The 23612-nt window shown below is 37.0% G+C and overlaps 1 protein-coding gene across 4 annotated transcripts in view; it reads right to left on the bottom strand.

Annotated features, from left to right (window-relative positions):
• Nucleotides 1-1945: 1945 nt before the first annotated feature.
• The window catches only part of LOC137029005 (lisH domain-containing protein ARMC9), a 41307-nt gene continuing 19640 nt past the window's right edge, over nt 1946-23612 (bottom strand). For all 4 annotated transcript variants that reach the window (XM_067398501.1, XM_067398502.1, XM_067398503.1 and 1 more), the window contains 8 exons: nt 22110-22200; nt 21629-21696; nt 21353-21451; nt 19341-19450; nt 16266-16402; nt 14348-14456; nt 12737-12918; nt 1946-2462 (listed from right to left, as the gene is read on the bottom strand). In XM_067398501.1, the coding sequence (XP_067254602.1) occupies nt 2440-2462; nt 12737-12918; nt 14348-14456; nt 16266-16402; nt 19341-19450; nt 21353-21451; nt 21629-21696; nt 22110-22200 (819 nt within the window). In that variant the 3' untranslated portion in view covers nt 1946-2439. The remainder of the gene's footprint in view (nt 2463-12736; nt 12919-14347; nt 14457-16265; nt 16403-19340; nt 19451-21352; nt 21452-21628; nt 21697-22109; nt 22201-23612) is intronic.

The following is a 23612-nucleotide window of genomic DNA, read 5'->3' as shown; positions in this document are numbered from 1 at the left end:
TGGAGAAACAGTGCTGTCGTCAGAACGGAGTTTATGTGTTGATGGTTAGATAGCAAAGCACTGCCAAATAAAACACATTAGTCACTTTAGTTAATGGTTGCCAAACCATGTCAAAATTATTGGCCCATGTCAAAAAAAAAAAAAAAACCCACACTAAAGTCTGTAGATGTTGTTCAGTAAGTCAAACTGATTTTTACATGTTTTACAATGAGTTTTACACACACTCACATTTACTTTACATTATCATTGTAGACCTTTGATGCTACTCAAACAAGCCAGTTATTATTAGTTCCTTAATCTCTTCTAGAGAAGTGTGCTTAACATAACTTTTATTCAAATCAGGTACTTTTGTAACTCACACTTCACAGACAAAAAAGGTAACTCAATATGTAGAATTAGAGAACAAAAGGCAGAGAGAGGATTGATGAACCAAAAATAGAAGCATAGTGCTGTTGTGTGATTTGTGATTTGTGCAGATGTTCAGACCAACTGGTGAAAGACTTGACACACCATAGGACTTCTCATCTTCTGCCAGTATTGATCAAAATGAAAAATGAAAACACAAACAACAACAACCAGAAAACTGTCTGGTAGGAACATTTCACACAACATTATGAATATAAAATAAGCCTTTTGCCTTAAATATCTTTAAATTATATAAAATGCACAGTCAAAAGTCTTGTTTAAACCTAATAATACAAGTAAGTAGAGGTAGTACCGGGTTGGATCCCATTTTGTCTCAATTCTACATGGCTAGAAATATTTCTGCAAATTTGTCGGCTCCCGTTCCACCACATCCCAAAGCTGTTCTAATGGATTGAGATCTGGTGACTGTGGAGGACATTTGAGTATAGGGAACTCATTGTCATGTTCAAACAACCAGTTAGGGATGATTTGAGCTTTGTGACATGGTGTGTTATCGTGCTAGAAATAGCCATCAGAGGATGGTACACTGGTCATAAACAGTACAGGGTCAGCAACAATTCTCAGGTAGGCTGTGGCATAAAAAACAATGCTCAATTGGTACTAAGGATCCTGAAAATATCCCTCACACCATTATACCACCAGTGGCCTGAACCACTAATACAAGGCCAAATTCTGACCCTACCATCTGAATGTCACAGCAGAAATCAAGACTCATCATGCCATCATCACGTATGGTCGTCCGCTGGAAGCTAGTTATTTGAATTTAGAAAGTTTTGAATTTGGACATTTTTCTAACAAAAATGCATCGCTTCACTTCATAAGACCTTTATTAACCCCTTGGATTCATATGGATTACTTTTTTATGGATGGATGCATTATTTTTGGCTTCAAAACACAGCCCCCATTCACAACCATTATAAACCTTGGAGGACTAAGGATATTTTTAAATATATCTTTGATTGTGTTCGTTTGAAAAAATATAGTCATATACACCTAGAATGGCTTGATGGTGAGTAAATCATGTGATAGTTTTCATTTTTTGGTGAACTATCCCTTTAAATAACCTTTCTTCCTTGTCTGATGTTCAGTTTGAACTTCAGCAGATAATATTGACAATTTCTACATGCCTAAATGCATCAAGGGAGTGAGACCGCCGACTGCAGCAGCGCCGGCACCCTCGCAGACTGCCGCTCTCGAGCCGCCCGCTTCCCACTTCCGACACACACACACACACACACACACACACACACACACACACACACACACACACACACACACACACACACACACACACACACACACACACACACACACACACACACACACACACACACACACACACACACACACACACTATGTAATATGAGACAACAGGACATTTTTACATAAAAGTTATTATATTTAATGTGCAAAAATATTCACAATTAATAACTTCAAAACATTTGAACACACAAAGCAAAATTTAAAATAGCCAAACACAGATCCAAACATCAATCTAGTAGTTCAAAGTTACCTGTGTTAGTTTCCTCCATCAAGTCTATTTTATACAGCACAATCATGCAAAACAAACTACAAGTGAATATGACACTATGACTCTCCAGGCTAGCTGAAACAGGGTGACATACAAAGCTGCAATAACAATAAAACAAAGTCTAATCACATATGCGATACAGAGAAAACAACTAACAATGACTGAAAACACCTTCATTTTTCTATGTTTTTAAATACATCTGCTTCCTCTGAGTGAGGGTGGTCGAGGTTCAAGAGTAACAAAGCCGGAGTCGAGCACCAGGCGTTTGGAGGGTTGCAGGATAATGAAAGTACTTGTTTTGATGATTGCTGAAGTGTGTTGTGTTACAGGTGCACTCTGTGGCAGGGGCTGAAAGGCCCTCAGGAGCCACAATCCTCAGCTTTGTTTCACAGGCCCACGGCCTGATAAGAAAATTGGATGCTGTTACAGGAAGCTGGATGCTCCTCTGGCGATAGGCTTCTGCTGCTGAAAGCTTCCCTTTTTCACTTTCTATTTGACTGGCTGCCTGGAAGGTGAAAAGGTGGTGTGGAATATAATAAACGTGTGTTTAGAACTGGTTTAGTCACTTTCATTTGTGGATAATGCATTAATTTGTAATTTGTTATCCCTTTAAATCATATTTCAGATCATAAGAATGAGAACATAATTAGTCAGACACTACTGTAAAAGATTATTAAATTTCTAGATAAACCCCGAGACAGACCTATGAAGAGATAAATCATCATCATATTTCAGCCAGTTCAAATGTCAGATACATAATACGATTCTTTCATACTATGGCACATGCACAAGCATAGTATCAGGCGCATAGTATCAAGTATCATAGTACAACATGCATAAGAAATATCAAAAAGTAAAAATAACGGTCCCACTTTATATTAAGTGGCCTTAACTACTATGTACTTACATTTAAATTAATCACTTGATACATTGCACTTATTGTGTACATACATGTTTTTACATTGTACTTATAATTTAAAAATACCAGCATGTAATAACATCTGTAATTAATTTCTGTAATTTAATTTATAATTACTGTTGACCCATCCCTTACACCTTACTCCTACCCTTAAACATACCCATACCACCAAAGCTTTCCCTAACCTTACCCGTATCCCACCTCAATAGCAGCAAAAGTGTTTTGCAATTCAATATGAACCCAGTAAATACATTGTACTTATTTTTTGATGCAAGTACATAGTAGTTAAGGCCACTTAATATAAAGTGGGACCAAAATAACAAATAAGAAATTACATTTTCTATAAAGAAAAATTGTTTAAGTATTTTATTAAATTGTGAAAATATTTAACCAAAAAGTCTCCTTATTTTCAATTTATTTAAATCATTATAAATTCAGCAAGTACTAAAATAATGTATACATTTTTAATTTAAAGAAAATACAACTGTTTTAATGTCATTTTGAATATATACATTAATTGATTTAGATTTTTGCTTGTTAAATGTACTACAAATGTCACATGCTTTTTGACCCTTACATAAACATAGGTAGTAAGAAATTTGATGAAACAATGAAAGCTTGAAGCATTACTTCAAGACAGAAAGAAAAACATTTTTTTTCCTCCCGAAGTTAAACTATTTTGAAGTTTATTTTATTGTCTATTGAATGCTATTGAATGCTACATCAATGCAATGTCTTTGAATAATTTTTATCTGGAGGCTTTTCTTAATACATACCTGTGGGGTCACCGTGATTTTGCCAAGTTAGACATGTTCCTGGATCAACATATTTTGTTGATCCTGGAACAACAATCCAATCAACCAATCAAATTTGAGGGACAAGTTTACTGTTTATGTCAAGTTTAGGCTTGCAACCAGGGTTAGGTGCTTCTACATCAATGTTATTCAACTATCTTTCCCCTCTGATTTTAGGGATAATTTATGGGTAGGATTAGGTTTAGGGGAAGGAATAGGGTTAAGACTAAATTTTCAGACTGGAATGTTGTTCCAGGGTCAACAAAATATGTTGATCCAGGAACATGACTTACTTGGCAAAATCACGGTGACCGATACGTGCGACTTATTGCTATTAATTCATTGGTATTTCATGTAATTAATTTGATTTAAAAAGCCCTAATTTTGAGACAAAATGTTCACCCTTAAAGGGATAGTTCACCCAAAAATTAAAATTCTGTCATCATTCACTCTTCCTCAAGTTGTTTCAAACCTGTGTAAGTTTCTTTGCTCTGCTGTACACAAAGGAAGATATTTGGAAGGAAGTTTGTAACAGGCCGCTTTGGGGCACCATTGACTTCCATAGTAGGAAAAAAATACTATGGAAGTCAATGGTGCTCCAGAACTGTTCTTCAGTAACCCACACTCTTCAAAATAGGGCTGCAACGATTAATCGCGATTAATCGTTTGCAAAATAAAAGTCTGTGTTTACGTAATATATATGTGTGTGTTCTATGTATAATAATTATGTATATATAAATACACACACATTCATGTATATATTTAAGAAAAATTTTATATTTATATATAAAATGTTTATGTTTATATGTTATATAAAATATATATATATTTATAATACATGCATATATTTCTAAACTTTATACCTGTATGTGTGTATATTTATATATACATAATTATTATACACAGAACATACACATATATATTACGTAAACACAGACTTTTATTTTGCAAATGATTAATCGCGATTAATCGTTGCAGCCCTACTTCAAAATATATTAATTTGTGTTCAACAGAACAAATACATTTATACAATTTTGAAACAACTTGAGGGCGAGTGAATGATGACATAATTTTCATTTCTGGGTGAACTATCCCTTTAACCCACTGATCTCACATTGGCTAATGGTGTATTCTAAGTTCAATAGACACATTTCCTGTGGTCTGATCAGATTGTGGTCAGAACACACACACAGATTACATTTTCCTATTTGCAATGTTACGATCAGTGAGATAACAAGATGGAGCACTTAAGAGAAAGTAAACATAATGTGGAGCTTTGACCATGTGTGCATTATAGAGGATAACTGATTTTCCAGTAATGCAACAGGCAGGAAGGAGTTGCCACCAAATACAATATGGGCAAGTCTAATTTCATTTCATTTCTGAAAGACAGACCTCACAGTGGAATGGATATAAGATGTTTGATAAGGCCTGATTAAAGAAGAAGAAGAAGAAGAAGAAGAAGAAGAAGAAGAAGAAGAAGTATGTATTAGAAACAGTTGGAAAGAAATAGTGAAAGGACAGGAATAGAATGAAAGAAGAGACAAACTAAGAAAATAAGTAAAATGTGATCAAATAAATCAGTGAATTAATGTAAATCCTGGTTTCATTGTCTGATCACAATAGTGTCCGTAACTGGTAACAGTTTTACAGCGTCTTTGTTACACGTTACACGTAACATGTACTTAATCTAGTAATAACAGTAAATTAAGCATAATTGCATGCAACTAACCCTAAACCAAACCCTATTCCTAATTATACAGTAAGTACATGTTGTTAATTAATGTTACTCAGTAATTAAATGTACAGTATAGTTACACTTTAACAAGGACACCTTAAAACAAAGTGTAACCCTGAAACGTTATACAGAAATAATCCATGCATTTAATAGAGTAAATTATGACACTATAATGTCAAGACAGGATGACTTTTTTATTAAATTAATTCAGCAGTAACTTGCGCGTAACCTAAAGCTATGCGTAACTGGTTCATTTAACAAAAACAACTCAGAAAACCTTAGCAACCACACAACAATGTCCTGGCAACTACCCACAACAATTTAGCGACAAACTAATAACCTTGTAAACATCTAGCAATAAGCCAGAACACCTTAGCAACACCATAGCAACCACCCATAACACCATATCAATCCTTACCCAGAATGCTGTAGCAAACACATTCTACTATAGCAAACACCTTAGCAATCACTCAAAACACTGTAGCAACAACCCACAGCACCCAATTAACTGTCCAGAAGACCCTAACAACCAGCTAACAACACCTTAACCAGAATACCCTATCAGTTACCAAGAACACCATAACAATCAACGAGACCACCTTAGCAACAACCCAGAATACCTTGACAACTGTCAGGAACACCTTATCAATCATTCAGAATGCCATAACAATTGGAACACCCTAGCAACCACCCAGACACTCTTTTACTAATCCTGAATGTCCTAGCAACAACCCAGAACACCATAGCTGTGTCCGAAATCGGGCACTGAGTAGGTACTATATTTGAATTTAAATTTACTTCACAACCGCTGAAAAAGTATGATTATATATTATGATTGTGTGTAGTATGAATGAATTCAGACGTACTACCTCCACCATGTTGTTACTGTCACATGACCTACCAGCGTCAGTTACGTCCCTTCAACTCCATTCACAAATTCTCTCCTGTGGCCTCATGGGATAGTAAAGTGTCCATTGTATGCACACTTCAGAATCTCACCGGAAGTAGTAAGTCATCTAGGTACTTTTTGCCTACTGTTTTTCGAATACTATGAATTCAGACATACTACTCTGTTCGCATACTGTTTTTCGCCTACTATATAGTAGAGAAATATTCTATTTTGGACGTAGCTCTTATCAAATCACACAGAACACCCTAACAAAACACCTAAAAACATTCCAGAACACCTTAGCATCCACCCAAAACATTGCAGCAACGACTTAACAACTAAAAACACTAAAGAAACCACCCAAAATAGTAGCAACAGCCCAAAACACCTTAGCAACCACCAAAACACATTGTAACAACAACCTAACAACAACCCAGAACAATCAAGTAACTGCTCAGAACACCCTAAACAAACCAACTCTTTTACTAATCCTGAATGACCTAGCAACAACCCAGAACACCTAAGCAACCACACCGGACACACTATCAGTCACACCGAACGGCCAAACAAAACACCTAAAACATTCCAGAACACCGTAGCAACCACCCAAAACACTGTAACAACAACCTAGCAACAACCCAGAACAATCACGTAACCATCCCGAACACCCTAAAAAAAACACCTAATAACCCATAACACCCTATCAACCACCTAGAATACTATTAATCACACAGAATGCCCTAGAAACCACCTACCAACAACCCAAACACCTAGCAACCACCCAGAACACTCTATAAATCACCCAGAAATCACTAGAAACCACCTAACAACCAAAACACCTAAAAATCACATGTAACACACTATCAATCACCCAGTTCCCTTTCGATACTTCACTCGCTCTGCGTATGGGGAAAAGCTCCTTTTTTCCTCCGTGCTGAAGCCTTTTTCAATAGCGCAGTGTAACTGCACGGCCATTGGTTCAATCATGAAAACCTTTTGAACCAATGACGGTGCGGCAAAGCTGCACGAGCCTATGGCGATGCAGCGTGCAAAAAAGCCCGGCAAAATGGGCAGGGCTTATGGCTATATAAGCGGGCATTTCGCCATAGGATTTATGCTGAACACCTTCGCCACTTGGAAGGAGCTTTCTCCACCGTCGAAGAAGCACCGTAGAGGACCAGTTGAGACCGACGACTGCAGCAGCGCCGGCACCCTCGCAGACTGCCGCTCTCGAGCCGCCTGCTTCCCCCTTCCGGCCGCCTCTCAGCGAGTCTCCTGCCGCCATCCGGCGATTCTAAAAGCAGCATATTTCCGCGGTTTTCAAGCCGCTGCTGAAAGAGCGTTTCCAGTGGTTCTCACCGCTCTAAAAGAGCCCCACAAACGCAGTTTTCATGGTGGCGGTGTTGTTACAAATGCCGCGCCACAGTTGTGGGACTTTAGAGCCCCTCTGCAGGATGATGACGGCCACGATGAGTGCGTCAGCTGCCTGGGTAAGCCCCATGCAGAGGCAGCGGTCACCGAGACTTCATGCCCGCACTGCAAGTGCATGAGTCTCGCCTCTCTGCGCTTGCGGATCGCTTTCTTCAGTGAAAGCGGTCCCACCCCTCGCGCCCTCCGATCTTCTTCCTCCCAGCTAGGAAGAGACCGCAGGGTAGAGGGGTCCAGCGCCCGGACTTGGCGGTCTCAGACCCATCTTAGACCTCAGACTTCTGAACCGCTCCCTAATGAGACGGAAGTTCAGAATGTTAACGTTGAAGCAGATCCTCGCCCAGATTTGTACCAAGGACTGGTTCTTCTCGCTGGATCTGAAAGATGCTTACTTTCACATCCAGATAGCCCCCCCATCACAGGCGATCTTGAGATTCGCCTTCGAGGGAGTGGCTTATCAATACATGGTCCTTCCCTTCAGGCTGTCCCCAACTCCTTGCACGTTTACGAAGTGCATGAACGCGGCGCTTTCCCCTCTGAGACAGATGGGAATCCAGGTTTTGAATTATCTCGACGATTGGCTCATATTGGCCCAATCTTGAACCAAGCTAGAACATCACAGATCCGTGCTCCTCAGCCACTTACAGTGCCTAGGACTCAGGGTCAATTTTGCCAAGAGCTCACTGCTCCCCAGCCAACGCATCACATTCCTGGGTGCAGTTTTCGACTCAGTCCGCATGAAGGCTGAGGGGCATTCAGGACCTACATTGAGCGGTCAAAGCCATTCTGGCAATCTGACCAACTCTTTGTCTGCTTTAGCGGCCGCACCAAAGGGTCTCCGGTCTCAAAGCAACGTCTCTCGTGTTGGATAGTCGACGCAATAGCTCTGTTACTCCTCTATGGGCCTTAACTGCCCCATAGGAGTAAGAGCGCATTCCACTAGAGGGATGGCCTCTTCGTGGTCCTGGTCTAGTGGTGTCTCTCTCAAAGTCATCTGTGAGGCGGCCGGCTGGTCCTCACGTCCACTTTTGTCAGATTCTATAATTTGGACATCCCGAGCTTGCATGCTTGGGTCCTCTCGGTATGATACGATGGCCTCTGTCAAGCTCCGTCATCATGCCACTGTTAGGAAGTGTCTCCCTCTACCAGTGTAACTAGGGTTCGACGGCCCTTGGCCCTCTCACTTATCCACTGGGCCCCTAGGCGCCCAAGATAAGTACATTCGTTCCCTGGCAGTTGAATTCATTTCCCATATGCAGTACGAGTGCCATCATAACAGAGTACGATTTCCATAGAAACCACCAACCAACAACCCATACACCTAGCATCCACACAAAACACACTATCACTCACCCAGATTTCATTAGAAACCACCGACCAACAACCCAAACACCTAGCAACCACACAAAACACACTATCAATCACACAGATTTCCACAGAAACCACCTACCAACAACCCAAACACCTAGCAACCACCCAGAACACTCTATAAAAACACCCAGAATGACCTAGCAACCACATAGCCATGGCCAAGCAGGCTTTAAGATTTAGTACATTTACTTCAGGAGGAAGACACATTTATGTTCCTCAATTGCAAGCAAAGTCCCTTTAAGACAAGTCATTTCACTCGGCGGCCATCTTTGAAACGCCTCTCGGGCATCCTGGGCATCGTGCCTCATCTCTTTGAATGGGGAAACATCAAATTCTCCAAAACTGTTCGCCAACCTTATGATTACATTTCATATTTGAAATCACCAATGAAATCTGACAACAGCTGTCTTATAAATGTTTTATCCAAACGCTCGAATCATGACAAAAAAAACATATTTTTTAGGCTGGATCAAGCTAATGCGCATGCGCAGACCTAAATGCGCATCTCTTCTGCCATGTTTCAGAGGTGCGCGTCTGACTGTTTCTATAGAAACCGGTGCTTCTAACGGCTGCTGCAGTGATGCGATGATTTTACCAGTCGACGATTGGCTCTTATTCATATTGCGCTTTACACTTTCTCCCATTCAAAACAATACGAGTGACATGTCTTGTGTTATTCTATAGTCTTTGTTGCAAGTCACTAGATAAAAGTGTTAATGTATTTATTTCCAAATGGTAATTTACACAGAATGGAACCCAAACCCAAATCTGATCAGAATTAAATTATTACCTGCTTATATTACTAAGAATAACTTGCTAAACCAAGAACCCTTCACTTTCATCAGCTAATTAAAATAAACGTTAATGCACATATAAAGATGTCTTTGTCAGTCTCCAAGACACACTATCCTTTGACGTCATTAAACACTCAGCTGTTCTGCAGCTGTTGTTCATACTGCTTGACATCTGTTCCAATAAAAACAAGAACAAACGACTGAATGAGAGAGTAAACAAATAAAGACACGTTAAAGTGTTCCCTTATCTCAAGTTCAATATCTCCATATTTACATTTCATAGTAGTCTCTTTTTTTCTTCATTAACTTTACTTCAAATCTGCATTTCACTCTATTTACTGATCATAATTTTACTTTAATTCATCACTTCATGTAAAAAAACTGAGCTTAAATGGTTAACAACTTCCGTAACCTAAGCTGAAATCAAACACTCTGGGAAAACCAGTTAACCTAAACTACAAGATTTCCATTAAACTTGTTCCTTTCATTGTTTAAATGTGATTTCTATGGGGATCAAGTACAAGTACACGGAGAAAAATGCTTATGAAGAACAGAATGAGAAACAAACAATACCTAAAAAAAAAGACGTTTGGCTATCAGACAAAGAGGAACTTCAGAGTGTATATTTTCTGTTTGTACATTTTTAAGTGAATTTTGTGTAGACTTTGTGTACCACAACACAAAATTAACTAAAAAAAAAAAATAGAATTACAAAACAAAATAATTAATTAGTATTAAAATGTAAACCCGATTCCAAAAAAAGTTGGGACACTGTACAAATTGTGAATAAAAACAGAATGCAATGATGTGGAAGTTACAAATTTCAATTTTTTATTCAGAATACAACATAGATGACATATCAAATGATTAAACTGAAAAAATGATAATTTTAAGGGAAAAATAAGTTGATTTTAAATTTTATGGCATCAACACATCTCAAAAAAGTTGGGACAAGGCCATGTTTACCACTGTGTGGCATCTCCTCTTCTTTTTATAACAGTCTGCAAATGTCTGGGGACTGAGGAGACAAGTTGCTCAAGTTTAGGAATAGGAATGTTGTCCCATTCTTGTCCAATACAGGCTTCTAGTTGCTCAACGGTCTTAGGTCTTCTTTGTCGCATCTTCCTCTTTATGATGCACCAAATGTTTTCTATGGGTGAAATAGCTGGACTGCAGGCTATTTCAGTACCCGGATCCTTCTTCTACGCAGCCATGATGTTGTAATTGATGCAGTATGTGGTCTGGAATTGTCATGTTGGAAAATGCAAGGTCTTCCCTGAAAGAGACAACGTCTGGATGGGAGCATATGTTGTTCTAGAACTTGGATATATTTTCAGCATTGATGGTGCTTTTCCAGTGTAAGCTGTGTAAGATGTGTAAGCTGCCCATGCCACACGCACTCATGCAACCCCATACCATCAGAGATGCAGGCTTCTGAACTGAGCGCTGATAACAACTTGGGTTGTCCTTGTCCTCTTTAGTCCGGAAGACATGGCGTCCCAGTTTTTTAAAAAATGTTTTCTGGAAGTATTCCTGAGCCCATGTTGTGATTTCCATTACAGTAGCATTCCTGTATGTGATGCAGTGGCGTCTAAGGGCCCGGAGATCACGGGCATCCAGTATGGTTTTCCGGCCTTGACCCTTATGCACAGAGATTGTTCCAGATTCTCTGAATCTTTGGATGATATTATGCACTGTAGATGATGATAACTTCAAACTCTTTGCAATTTTTCTTAGAGAAACTCCTTTCTGATATTGCTCTACTATTTTTCGTCGCAGCATTGGGGGAATTGGTGATCCTCTGCCCATCTTGACTTCTGAGAGACACTGCCACTCTGAGAGTCTCTTTTTATACCCAATCATGCCAATTGACCTAATAAGTTGCAAATTGGTCCTCCAGCTGTTCCTTATATGTACATTTAACTTTTCTGGCCTCTTATTGCTACCTGTCCCAACTTTTTTGGAATGTGTAGCCCTCATGAAATCCAAAATAAGCCAATATTTGGCATGACATTTCAAAATGTCTCACTTTCAACATTTGATATGTTATCTATATTCTATTGTGAATAAAATATAAGTTTATGAGATTTGTAAATTATTGCATTCCTTTTTTATTCACAATTTGTACAGTGTCCCAACTTTTTTGTAATCGGGTTTGAATTTTATAAAATTAAATTAATGAAATATGTTACCACATTTAAAAAAAAAAAAAAAAAAAAAAAAAGTTTAGCTTGTTTTAAGTATTAATCATTTATATATTGTTAAGGCCAGTTACTGGAATGCATTTATTTAGCATCTAAAAAATACAGTTAATTAAAAATTAATTAAAAACTTAAGTCATTAAATGTAATTAAAAAGTTTGTGTAAAAACCTTTAAATTAATTAATGAATCATTTCTCAAATGATTTTTTTTTTTCCAACTTAGTTCTCAAAAGTACTAAAGGAATCGTTAATGCACCTAAGGAATTAAGGAAAACAGTTAATGAGCCTGTTAAGGAAGTGTTCTGAACCGGAACTGTTGACTCTTTGACCATAGTAAAATCACTGTAAGGAATGGCCTGTCATTGGTGTATTTGCTATACATTAAGAGCTCACAATGATGATACACAGCATATGGTAAACATGAGAGTAAAAGTATATAATAAGGGTGTGTGTACTTGTACTGCACACACACAAAATGTCAAGCACCCATCAGATTTACATTAAAAGGGATTCGCAGGGATAGTTTTCAAACATGGGTGGGATTGGTGTCTGATCCTGTAGATAAGATAAATACACACAAATTTTGTTTGAGAGACCATTTTGAGGGTATCGGTTTTGATGGGAAAGTTGAGTGAATGACTTACTCTGTTGGCTGGGCCGCCCACTGGAGCCCCCTGCCGAACCGGGCCTGCTGCCGCTCTGCTGGGGCTCGCTGTTGGAGAACTGTGGGGCCAGCGGGGGCAGACGAGACCTGCCAACACTGCCTGCGTCACTATCAGGGGTGCGAGGAATCTTTGGCCGGCTTGCAAAGCCCACAGTGTGGCCACTAGATAGAAGACAATGAAAGAGATACCACTAAGTTTACATTTACAATTTGCCTTTGTCAGAGTGATTAGCGGACTCATTTGAATCTATTTGCATTTGCTTCTCAATCAAATGTATGTAGCTGAGGGATTTTTTATTGTAAAACAAGACAAAACTTCCTAGCAAGATTATGCTTTTTAAGAGATCTTTTCTTTTGTATAAGAAGGTTTCGTTCAAAATACAGAAATAGCATTTTAGCTTAGCATAAAGCTAAATGTTCATGACAATTTAAACAAGTTAAACTATTTCCAATAGTGAAAATTTGCTTCAACAACCCACTGAGTGTAAACACCAACTTTAACTGATCATTTGTCGATTCTTTTCATCTTTTCACAAAATCTATTATTTGTAGCTTTCTATAAGATGCTATACAATGAAAACCCTCCAATGTGGCTGAATTACAACAATTCTGCAAAGATGAGTGGGACAAAATTCCTCCACAGCGCTGTAACAGACTTATTGCAAATTATCGCAAATGCTTGATTGTAGTTGTTGCTGCTAAGGGTGGCCCAACCAGTTATTAGGTTTAGGGGGCAATCACTTTTTCACACAGGGCCATGTGGGTTTGGATTTTGTTTTCCCTTCATAATAAAAACTTTCATTTAAAAACGACATGTTGTGTTTACTTGTGTTATCTTTGATTCATTTTTAAATTTGTTTGATGATCTGAAACAAACGTGTGATAAAAATGCAAAAAAAATGCAAAAAAAAAAAAAAAAAAAAAAATCAGGAAGGGGGCAAGCACTTTTTCACACCACTGTAGTTCTAAAACTCTTTCTAAATTCTTTCTAAATTTTCACACCACAACTATAAGAGAAAAAATATTGTTGGAATCACTTTCTGAATTTTTTTTTTTTTTTTTTTTCAAAAAATCAGAATCCATCCTGCTTTCAGAGCCTGAGCATTTAAAGCGGCAGAGGACAAAACTGCAGTGCATGCTTAGAATGCTGGATGTTGGATGTATAGCTTTTTACAAGAGAATGTGGTGCACATGTGTTCAAAGTGTCATTTACATACACAGGCCTCCAGAACTCAGGTTGGACAGGGATTTGGGAAGGAAGGTACCTGAATAAGCCCTTTGTTTAGCAGTTGTTGGATTCTCAAGACAAAGTCTGTCCTGTGGCAATGCAGACTCAAGGTTCGATGCCTCACTCCCACCCCAAATTCCTTAGGTCTCTCTCTAGCTTGCTGCCTTCCAGAGCTGAGTTACAGCCTGTGACATGCTTGATAACACTGGATCCTGTGGACCTTTACATTTTAGATATGCCATGCCACAGTAAGCATGGAATGTCACACCCGGATCCTTAAACGTCTTGTTAATGTATAACTGATGTGGAAGGTCCCAAGATGGGTAATGTTGGTCTAATAATATACTGAATGGGCAAACTCACCTGTATGATTGGCCTTCTGTGTTATTCTGGCCTGGCGGAGGCACACGTCTTTCCGGGGACCCCGTGAGCCCCGATTCCACAGAGGAACGCCAGCATTCCGAATCGGTGGCTGATTGGAGAAAGACTAGAAGATGTCACACACACCTCACATGCGGCTGACATCATTAACACACACGCGCCACAGTGAAGGACTTGAGAGCTGTTCACTTTCACAAGGAAATGCAAAGTGGTCTAGGAGAGATGTGCTATATGGTTCCTGTTCATAAGAAAATTGAATAGGAATAATTGCTAGCAGAGAACGTCAGTGAGAAATGAATGAAACAGGTGTCCCATAATTTTGATGACACAATATAACTGCTACTAAGACAAATGCTAAAAAATTGCCATGAGAGGAAACAAATTTTATAGAGATGGGGTTTTCATAGAAACAATGAGAAGCTGATTGTATGTATCTTTTTATATAACTGTTTAGTATTTTTGGTGTTTATAGCTGCAAAAAGCTTTTAACATGGCTCATCCAATCAGATTATAGAACCAGAATCATACATTTTATGGTGCTTTCCACAAATAGGGTACAAATTGACATTGGATGACTTTTTTAAAAGCAAGGAACAAATCCTATATATTGGCCACAATTGCAAAGTTCAAGCATTCGACCAAAGTTACCAAAGTTATAATGATCAAACTTTGGTAACAGGGATGAATGTTTGTTCGTCAACCCTGTTTTTAAAGTTATTAAACATTCAACCTTGTTACAAAAGTTATTAAAACAGTTAATTCAACCCTGTTTTCAAAGATATTAAACATTCAACCCTGTTACCAAAGTAATTAAACAATCAAACATTCTGTTTTCAGCCCTGTTTTCAAAATGATCAAAGGTCAAATACTCAACCCTGTTACTAAAGTTATCAAAATGATCAACTGTCTTTAAATTATTTGAATTACAAATTTATCAACAACAACCAACTAATTCTTGGTTCAAAACTAGCTAGTGCAATTTATATTTTAATTAAGCCTAAATTGACATAATAATTAAATGTTAAATTTGCTACTCTGTTACTAGTTTGAGCATTTGTACTATTTAAAAAAAACAAAAACATTATAAATCATTTTCTTTTTTTTTTTAATGTTCTTCTTCTTCTTATTATTATTATTATGAATCATTTACTATATATATATATATATATATATATTCTTTTTTTTTTTTTCATTAACACTTATAATCACCCAAATCAAGGACTTTATTTAGACTGTCCAAACAGGGAACAGGGTTAAAAAAAATGGCAAACCTGATACAAAAATATAATAATAATAATAATAATAATAATAATAATAATAATAATAATAATAATAATAATAATAATAATAATAATAATAATAATTAAAACACCTCTTGAGGTGAATAAACATTTTCTACCTACATTTACACTCCTACATATGTTTCAGAGGGAACCATTCAAAAATGACAGCACATGCATGAATGAAGCATGTCATATCTGGTTTTGCCTGATGTTGTGTTTAGATGATAGTGTTCTCAGACAAACCCTCGCCTGCAGCCACTGAAAGCCACATCAAAGTGATTCCATCAGGCTGTGCATTTGGAACGCAAGCGAGAGGTCCATGAAGGCACAGTCCAGGCTAAGAGCCTCGGAAATTAAATCATTTCAGAGAAACGTTGAATATTTATTATATATGGAACTGTGATCTCATCCTTCTGAAAGGTTACAAAACAGTAACATTTTTATTTTTTGGAGAATAAAAAAGATATTTTTTTATTCAGAGAATAGAAAAGATAAAAAAGACATTACAAAAAGCTCAACTTTTGAGGTGGATGAAAAAAGTAAATCAATGAGAAAAATTTAACACAAGACATGCTGGGATACATATGTAAATATTTGTCAGTCGACGGCACACGTACCCAGTGTTTGGTGAATGGATTCCGCAGTGCTGGGCCGACTGCCGGTGCGAGTAGGTGGGCGGGAACTAAAGTGAGAGTGGGCGGGGCTATCTTCACTTCTCAGTCGGGTAACGGGGTAGACTCCATCGCCACCAGATCTGAATAGGCAAACAACACATGCCCACATGTATAAATAAATATTAACATGTCCAACATGGCAGTGTGAGTGGATAAAATATAATTCCGACATTGTGAAGGCAAAAATTTGCGATTGCTAATGAGAGACAAGCGTGACACATGGCTCGTGAGCGATGGAGCTTTTTTTATGCTGCAGACGACCTCTTCCACTTCTTCCGGTCATAAGTATGTGGGGTAACGCAGCACTGTTTTAACGTATTAGATACATTTGTGGGCTGAAAATTGTGTGCTACTCTGCGTTTGCTCGCTGGCTACTATGAGGCACTGCAGTAAGCTAGATCGATATTAGTCATGGTAAAACATGGTACTCGTGGTAAATCAAGAAAACAAGATTTAAACAAGACTTACTAGATTGAGCTATATAACATGATTCGTTTTCTGTTGATGAATGTATCCAAACAGTTGCTCACCTGTCTAATAAAACACATAGGCCTGGTTTCACAAACATGGCTTAGACTAAGCCAGGATTAAGCCTTAGTTCATTTAGGGCATTTAAGTATCTTTTAAATCCGCTCTAGAAAAAAAAAAAAAAAAAAAAAAAAACATTACTGGTGTGCATCTTGAGATAAAACAAGGGCACTGACATATTTTAAGATATGTCAGGGTAAGTTTTCAGTTAAAGCAGCTCAAACATGAATTTAAGGGTGAGTTCACACTTGTCATGTTTGGTTCGATTAAAACGAACCCTGGTGCGATTGCTCCGTTAGTGGGGTTAATTTGAACATATGTGAACGCTGCCATCCGAACCTTGGTGCGCACCAAACAAGCATCGTATGCAGGCTACCCCAAACGTCCTTTGGAGATGGTAGTATATTATCTTAAAACACACTTTGAAATTCTTGCCCATTAAAGAGCATAAATACAATGTTGAGTTCTTTCATTCATACCATTTCAACACAGCAAGGTGAAAACATTGAGAGTCACGCAACCAATTGTCCGTAGTTGTTCCAATCACTGATCCATATGCTTCAGTAGAAACAATGAGGATATATCCAACTGAGGATTGAGTTTTGTATATCCTGCTTGCATATTAACATTATTTGACTTAAGGGCAGAACTACTGACTTCTCTTTACTGATGACAAAGCCAGAGGTGAATATAGACACACTTGCCCTTCTGCTGTAAGCGATAGTCACTTTGAGGTATCCTGTATAATCATTTCAAATTAAGCTGAACTATTAGATGCCTCCAATGATAACACTTTAATTTGTAAAAGAAAAAATAACTAAACAATTTGTGGTTACTGTACCAACAAGGAAGCAAACTAGTACACATGTACTTATTAAAGTAACACGACATTCACAGGAACAATATATGTGTTTGCTTTAAAATGTAACACATAATTTCAGAGTTTGTCAAATTTCTAAGATTTGTGACAGAGAGAGGGAAATTTCTGAATGATTCAAATGTGTAATGCTCCAATTTAAATGTCACATGAAAAAAAGATGACTTAAAGGGATAGTTCACCCAAAAATGAAAATTATTTCATCATTTACTCACCTCCAAACCTGTATGAATTCATTTGTTCTGCTGAAGACAAATTAATATATTTGGAAGAATGTCAGAAATCAAACAGATCTTGCCCCCCATTGACTACCATAGTAATAAAAATAAATACTATGCCAGTCAAGTGGGATGAGATCTTTCTGGTTACTAAGCACATTTACATGCACACTAGTAAGCTTATTAAAATAACCAGTTTTCCCCCGTTTACATGCAAACCAGTTAACTGACAACGCAAGTAAAGCACATTTACATGACTTTATTAATAAATTGGTTTATTTCCTTGTAGTAACATCAAAAATAATCATTTGCGTATCTGACTCAGAGTATTCCATACATTATGTCAGTTGTGATGTTAAATAAAGCTTGCAACATGTCAGCGAGAAACTTATGGCTCATATATTATTCTCTCATGCAGTTATAGAAGCAGCGTTTTTACTGAACCACTTCTACTTCTGCACGAGAGAGGAGAACGATTTTTTTTTCAATTTTCTGGGTCTTGAAAGAGTCTGAATTTGCAATAGATTTCCTTCTTCCTTTTCTTGCAAAACACTCGCTCTGTCTTGATGCGTTTAAATCTGCAGTATGGATGCGTTTCTGTCACATATCACACATGCACATGACAAAAAGCAGGTTAATGCGTTTTCATGCCGCGCGAAAAGAGCTGCTCCGACCGGTTTATGCTTAAGCTGTTTATGACCTTACTCCGATAAAAGAAAACGGGTTACCGCGTTTACATGACCACGTTCGTGGTTGGCTTATTAAGCATAATCGGCTTAAGAACGTGCATTCTTCCAAATATCTTCATTTTTGGGTGAACTATCCCTTTAACAGTTTCCTTAAGGGTCTTGCTATGGTGTGAATCTACAATCATATATCATTCCAATGTGTTAACCAATGTGAAATTGCTTTTAAGTAATGGTAGACTAATTTTATCGATCAAAGACGACATTAAAGTCACAAACTTGTGTACATGTGTACTGCATAAAAAACGTCAGAGGGGCTGAATAGAAACCATATTCACTCTCTGACTGTACTAGGTGGCACTTATAGAAAAGAAAAATACCAGACTTAATCAGGTAAAAAAAGCACTGCACAACACATTTCTGCTATTCACTGTCTTAGCAAAATATTGTTCGGTATTGTTTATATTGTTTATGTAACAGCAACAGTTCTGGGCATGTGATCAAAAGAGTAAATCTTATTAGTTGGCCAATTTTCTATGCAGTGTGACAGAAGACAAATTAGAATAGCTCTCAGTAACCCATTTTGTTGCATTGACGGAATGTGAATGTTTGTGGTGGTCTGACCAGACATCCGTTGAATCAAATTAATGTTTATCGCAGCAAATATATTTGTCTTGTTATGAACAGGCATTCAGAATGAGGTTCTTACATGGAGTTTTTGTGAGAACTGGGCGTAACCGGCCGCTGGAGGGGCTCGTCTATGCTGTGAGATAATGGAGTATATGATCTTCTCTTCATCTTCACCATGTTGGTCATTATCTACAAAGCACCAAAGAGACAGAATACAGCTGATGTATCTCAAAGATAAATCACAAAATATCACAGTTTCTCAATGAATAATGTACATCTTCCTATCAATAGATTTTGAAAGTGACAAAAGGGGAACAAATACTGGCCATTTACATTGCCTGGCTGAAATATCAGTCTACAAACTTAGATGCATCCAAGATGCATGATAATACCAGGATTAAGGCCAGATCACAACAAGAATGATAACTATAAATATCAGATGATAACGCTCTATTTATTGTAGTGAGCGCTACGTTTATGTTGTCTGGCACTCTAAATGCTCGAGTTCTTTAATGCGATGTGGATTCTGATTGGCAGTCATTGTTTTTATTGTTGGAAAAAAATGGTTTTGAAAGCCATTCCAACTATATCGTTCCATTGTCGTTATAGCTGTGGTGTGGACTTGGTATGAACGGGCCTTCTGATCACTTGTTACCAATAGCCATTAAGGCCCCAATATACACATGGCAAAGTTCTTTTTAGTTATTCACTAGGGGTTTAAACAAGTTTGAAATGTGTGACCAGTGGTTTACTGTTAGCAAACACCCATCCACACTCTTAGAGAGTGATGTTTAGATGAATGTGTTAATATGTGCTGCACGATTTCCTCTCAATGACAAAATACACAACAAAAATGACAGCGGTGAGAAAACAGCAGTTAAGAAAGCATCTGATCATAGCGATGTGGATGTTGGTACCAGCTCTGCAATTCAGCCAAGTCACATCATGTTTATTATATGTGACCTTGGACCACAAAACCAGTCATAAGTCACACAGGTATATTTGTAGCAATAGCCAACAATATATTGTTTGGGTCAAAATTATATTTTTCTTTTATGCCAAAAATCATTAGGATATAAGCAAAGATCATGTTCCATGAGGATATTTTGTAAATTTCCTACTGTAAATATATCAAATTTTTTTTTTTTTTTGAGTGGATATGCATTGCTTAGGACTTCATTTGGACAACTTTAAAGGCGATTTTCTCAATATTTTGATTTTTTTTTTTTTTTTTTTTTTTTCACCCTCAGATTCCAGATTTTCAAATAGTTGTATCTCGGCCAAATATTGTCATATCATAACAAACCATTCAATGGAAAACTTATTTATTCAGCTTTCAGATTATGCATAAATCTCAGTTTCAAAAAATTGACCCTTTTGATTGGTTTTGTGGTCTAGGGTCACATATAGCACTTTATACAATACATTGCTTAAAGCAAGCAGATTTATCGTATTAAACATGGAAAAACAGTGTCGGTGTCTCTTTCAGCTAGAATTACAACTTGAATTTCCGCTATAAAGTGGTTCTCCAGTGTGTTCATGTTTTTACTCATAGGTGTCTGACCTCAATGGACTGAATAGAAGAAATAAACCAGGAAGATTTTCACATCAAAGAAGGCGGAGCCTCAGAGCCACACCTACCAATTAGATCATCTCCACAAACCAATGTTAGTTCAGAGGTGTTTACCAGCCAAGGCAAACTTTTGGAAAGTCCGCTTTGGCAAAAACTCCCAAAATGAACTTCTGGCCTGATTTTGTTCAAAATGATGCTGCACCAGTTCATTCTTCATTTACTCTTGAAATATATCAGGGCCTTTTGTTTATGTCACAGCAGCGAACTACGAATTGCTGCTTGCAAGACATTAAAGATGCGAAAATGCTTTCAGATTTTTGATATACAGTATATCGAACGCTGTTTCCTTTGTGAGGGATTTAATTATGACAAAAAAGGAAGTGTTGCTCTTACTTTTAAATAGCTCTCTTCATTTATCATTTAAATGCCTTGACTCTTGACCAACAATACACTTGTGTGTGAAGTTCTTTGTCTGGATTTGGTGTCTATCGTCATATAAATGTACTGTGAGGTTTTACCCCTAGATACTCTGTTGTCAGTAAAGACTCTCCACTGAGTTCTTTTGGCTGAGGCTGCAGGACTTCCTCTTTATCTAGGTCTGCCTCCATAACATCTTCCTGTTAAAGAGATTAAAGAATTACAGACAGATCAAATGACCAAGCAATACATCATATGAACACTGCCAATACTGATAAAATGCAAATAGCAGTGATAGCCTTTCATGTAGATTATGGGAAATCAAAAGTCATGTTGAGCAATAATTTTTCTCAGAAGACAAGATCAAAGTGAATTACCTCATCATCGTCGTCATCATCATCCTCTTCTTCATCATCCGACTCAGGTTCGTGTTCAGGAATGTCCGCTGTGTACGGCACAATTATAAATGAAGACAAAAGAATCACTGAAATAATGGAATAAATATGGGACCCCAACAAAGTCTGTCATTTGACATTATTCTATCTGTTGGAACACAGCAACATAAGAGCAACATAAAAGTAGTCCAAATGACCCATACACTCTTGTCATATGGACAGAGTTTATGATACATTTATGGTGCTTTGCCATTCGTTTTGAAGCTGATAACCCAGTCCTCATTCACTTTCATCATACTGAAAACAGTGGCCAGGATATTATTCAAAAATGCACTTTTTGTGTTCCATTAAAAAAAAAAAAAAAAAAAAAAAAATTATATGTATTGTGTACGTGAGGACAGATTTTTTTTTTTCTCGTTTTTTTGGTGAACGATTTTGAGGTGACCTGCTTTTATCTTCTTACCTGAGTTAAGCTGTTTGATGATGAATTCGATTTGTCTGTTGAGTTCAGGATTTTCTTCTTTACTGTAACAGCGTAGGGTCTCTTCCATACTCTAAACGCAATAACAAAATACTAACGTTATTTGTATTCTGTATTTGTAGCTATGGAACACAACAGTGACCACTCACTGTGTAAGCACTGAGCAGCCTTGGTTCCTGCAGGATTTTTCTTATTAATTTTCTCCATAGAAAAAATAATAATAATAAACTGCAACAAACTAGATTGGAGCGGAATCACAACATTTGAACTTCAACTTGAAGACTTGAAATAATAATAATAAAAAAAAAAAGTATAAAAAATGATTTTACTCATCGTGTAGTATTACAAATGATATCTAAAGTAAATTGATTATATATAAAAACAATATATTTTATGCTAAATATTTATAGAATACACTACCATTAAAAAGTTTTACTCATTTTGAAAGGTCTCTTCTTCTCACCAAGACTGCATTTATCTGATTAAGAATACAGTAATAACTGTAGTATTGCCATTTAGAACAGCTGTTTTCTATGTGAATATATGTTTTAAATTATAACTTATTCCTGTGATCAAAGCTGAATTTTCAGCATCATTACTTCAGTCTTCAGTGTCACATGATCCTTCAGAAACCACCCTTATATGCTGATTCGATAAAACATTTCTTATTATCGTCTTATTTATTATTATTATTGTTGAAAACAACTGAGCTGCTTCATATCTTTGTAGAAACCTTGATTTTGTTTTAGGATTCTGTGAATGGAAAGCTCAAAAGAACAGCATTTACTTTAAATATATAATTTTTTTGTAACATTATAAATGTCTTTAATGTCAATTTTGATCAATTTAATGCATCCTTACTGAATAAAAGTATTAATTTCTATATAAAAATCTTACTGATCCCAAATATTTGAAAGGTAGTGTATTTCGGCACAATTTCTGTTTGACAGTGACTTTTCTGATTGGTAGATTTCACTTAAGGATTATGGGTAGTGTAGTTTTTCACCAGGAATTTGACTATAAAACATTTGGTCACTTTAGATTAAGGTCCAATTTTCACTATTAACTACTATTACCTATGACTTTTGCCTCAATAAACTCCTAATTATTGTTTATTAATAGTTAGTAAGGTAATTGTTAAGTTTATGTATTGGGTAGGATTAAGGGATGTAGAATATGGTCATGCAGAATAAGGCATTATTATGTGCTTTATAAGTACTAATGAACAGCCAATATCCTAGTAATATGCATGCTAATAAGCAACTAGTTAATAGTGAGAATTAGACCCAAAACTAAAGTGTTACCAAACATTTATTTATTTATTTATTTTGAAAATGTACCTTCTCACACGTCTACATGGGCACGTCACTGTTTAACTTTGAAAGGTTTGATTGTTATTGCTAAAGTAATAAATGGGATTTGTATTACTCATAACTATTTGAGTCTAGGCAATAATACTGTAAATGAACCGTGATCAAACACATA

Source organism: Chanodichthys erythropterus, chromosome 10 (assembly GCF_024489055.1).
Source record: "Chanodichthys erythropterus isolate Z2021 chromosome 10, ASM2448905v1, whole genome shotgun sequence".
Lineage (NCBI taxonomy): Eukaryota > Metazoa > Chordata > Actinopteri > Cypriniformes > Xenocyprididae > Chanodichthys > Chanodichthys erythropterus.
The sequence above is the reverse complement of the archived record's forward strand: the minus strand, read 5'-3'. Positions and strand labels throughout refer to the sequence as shown.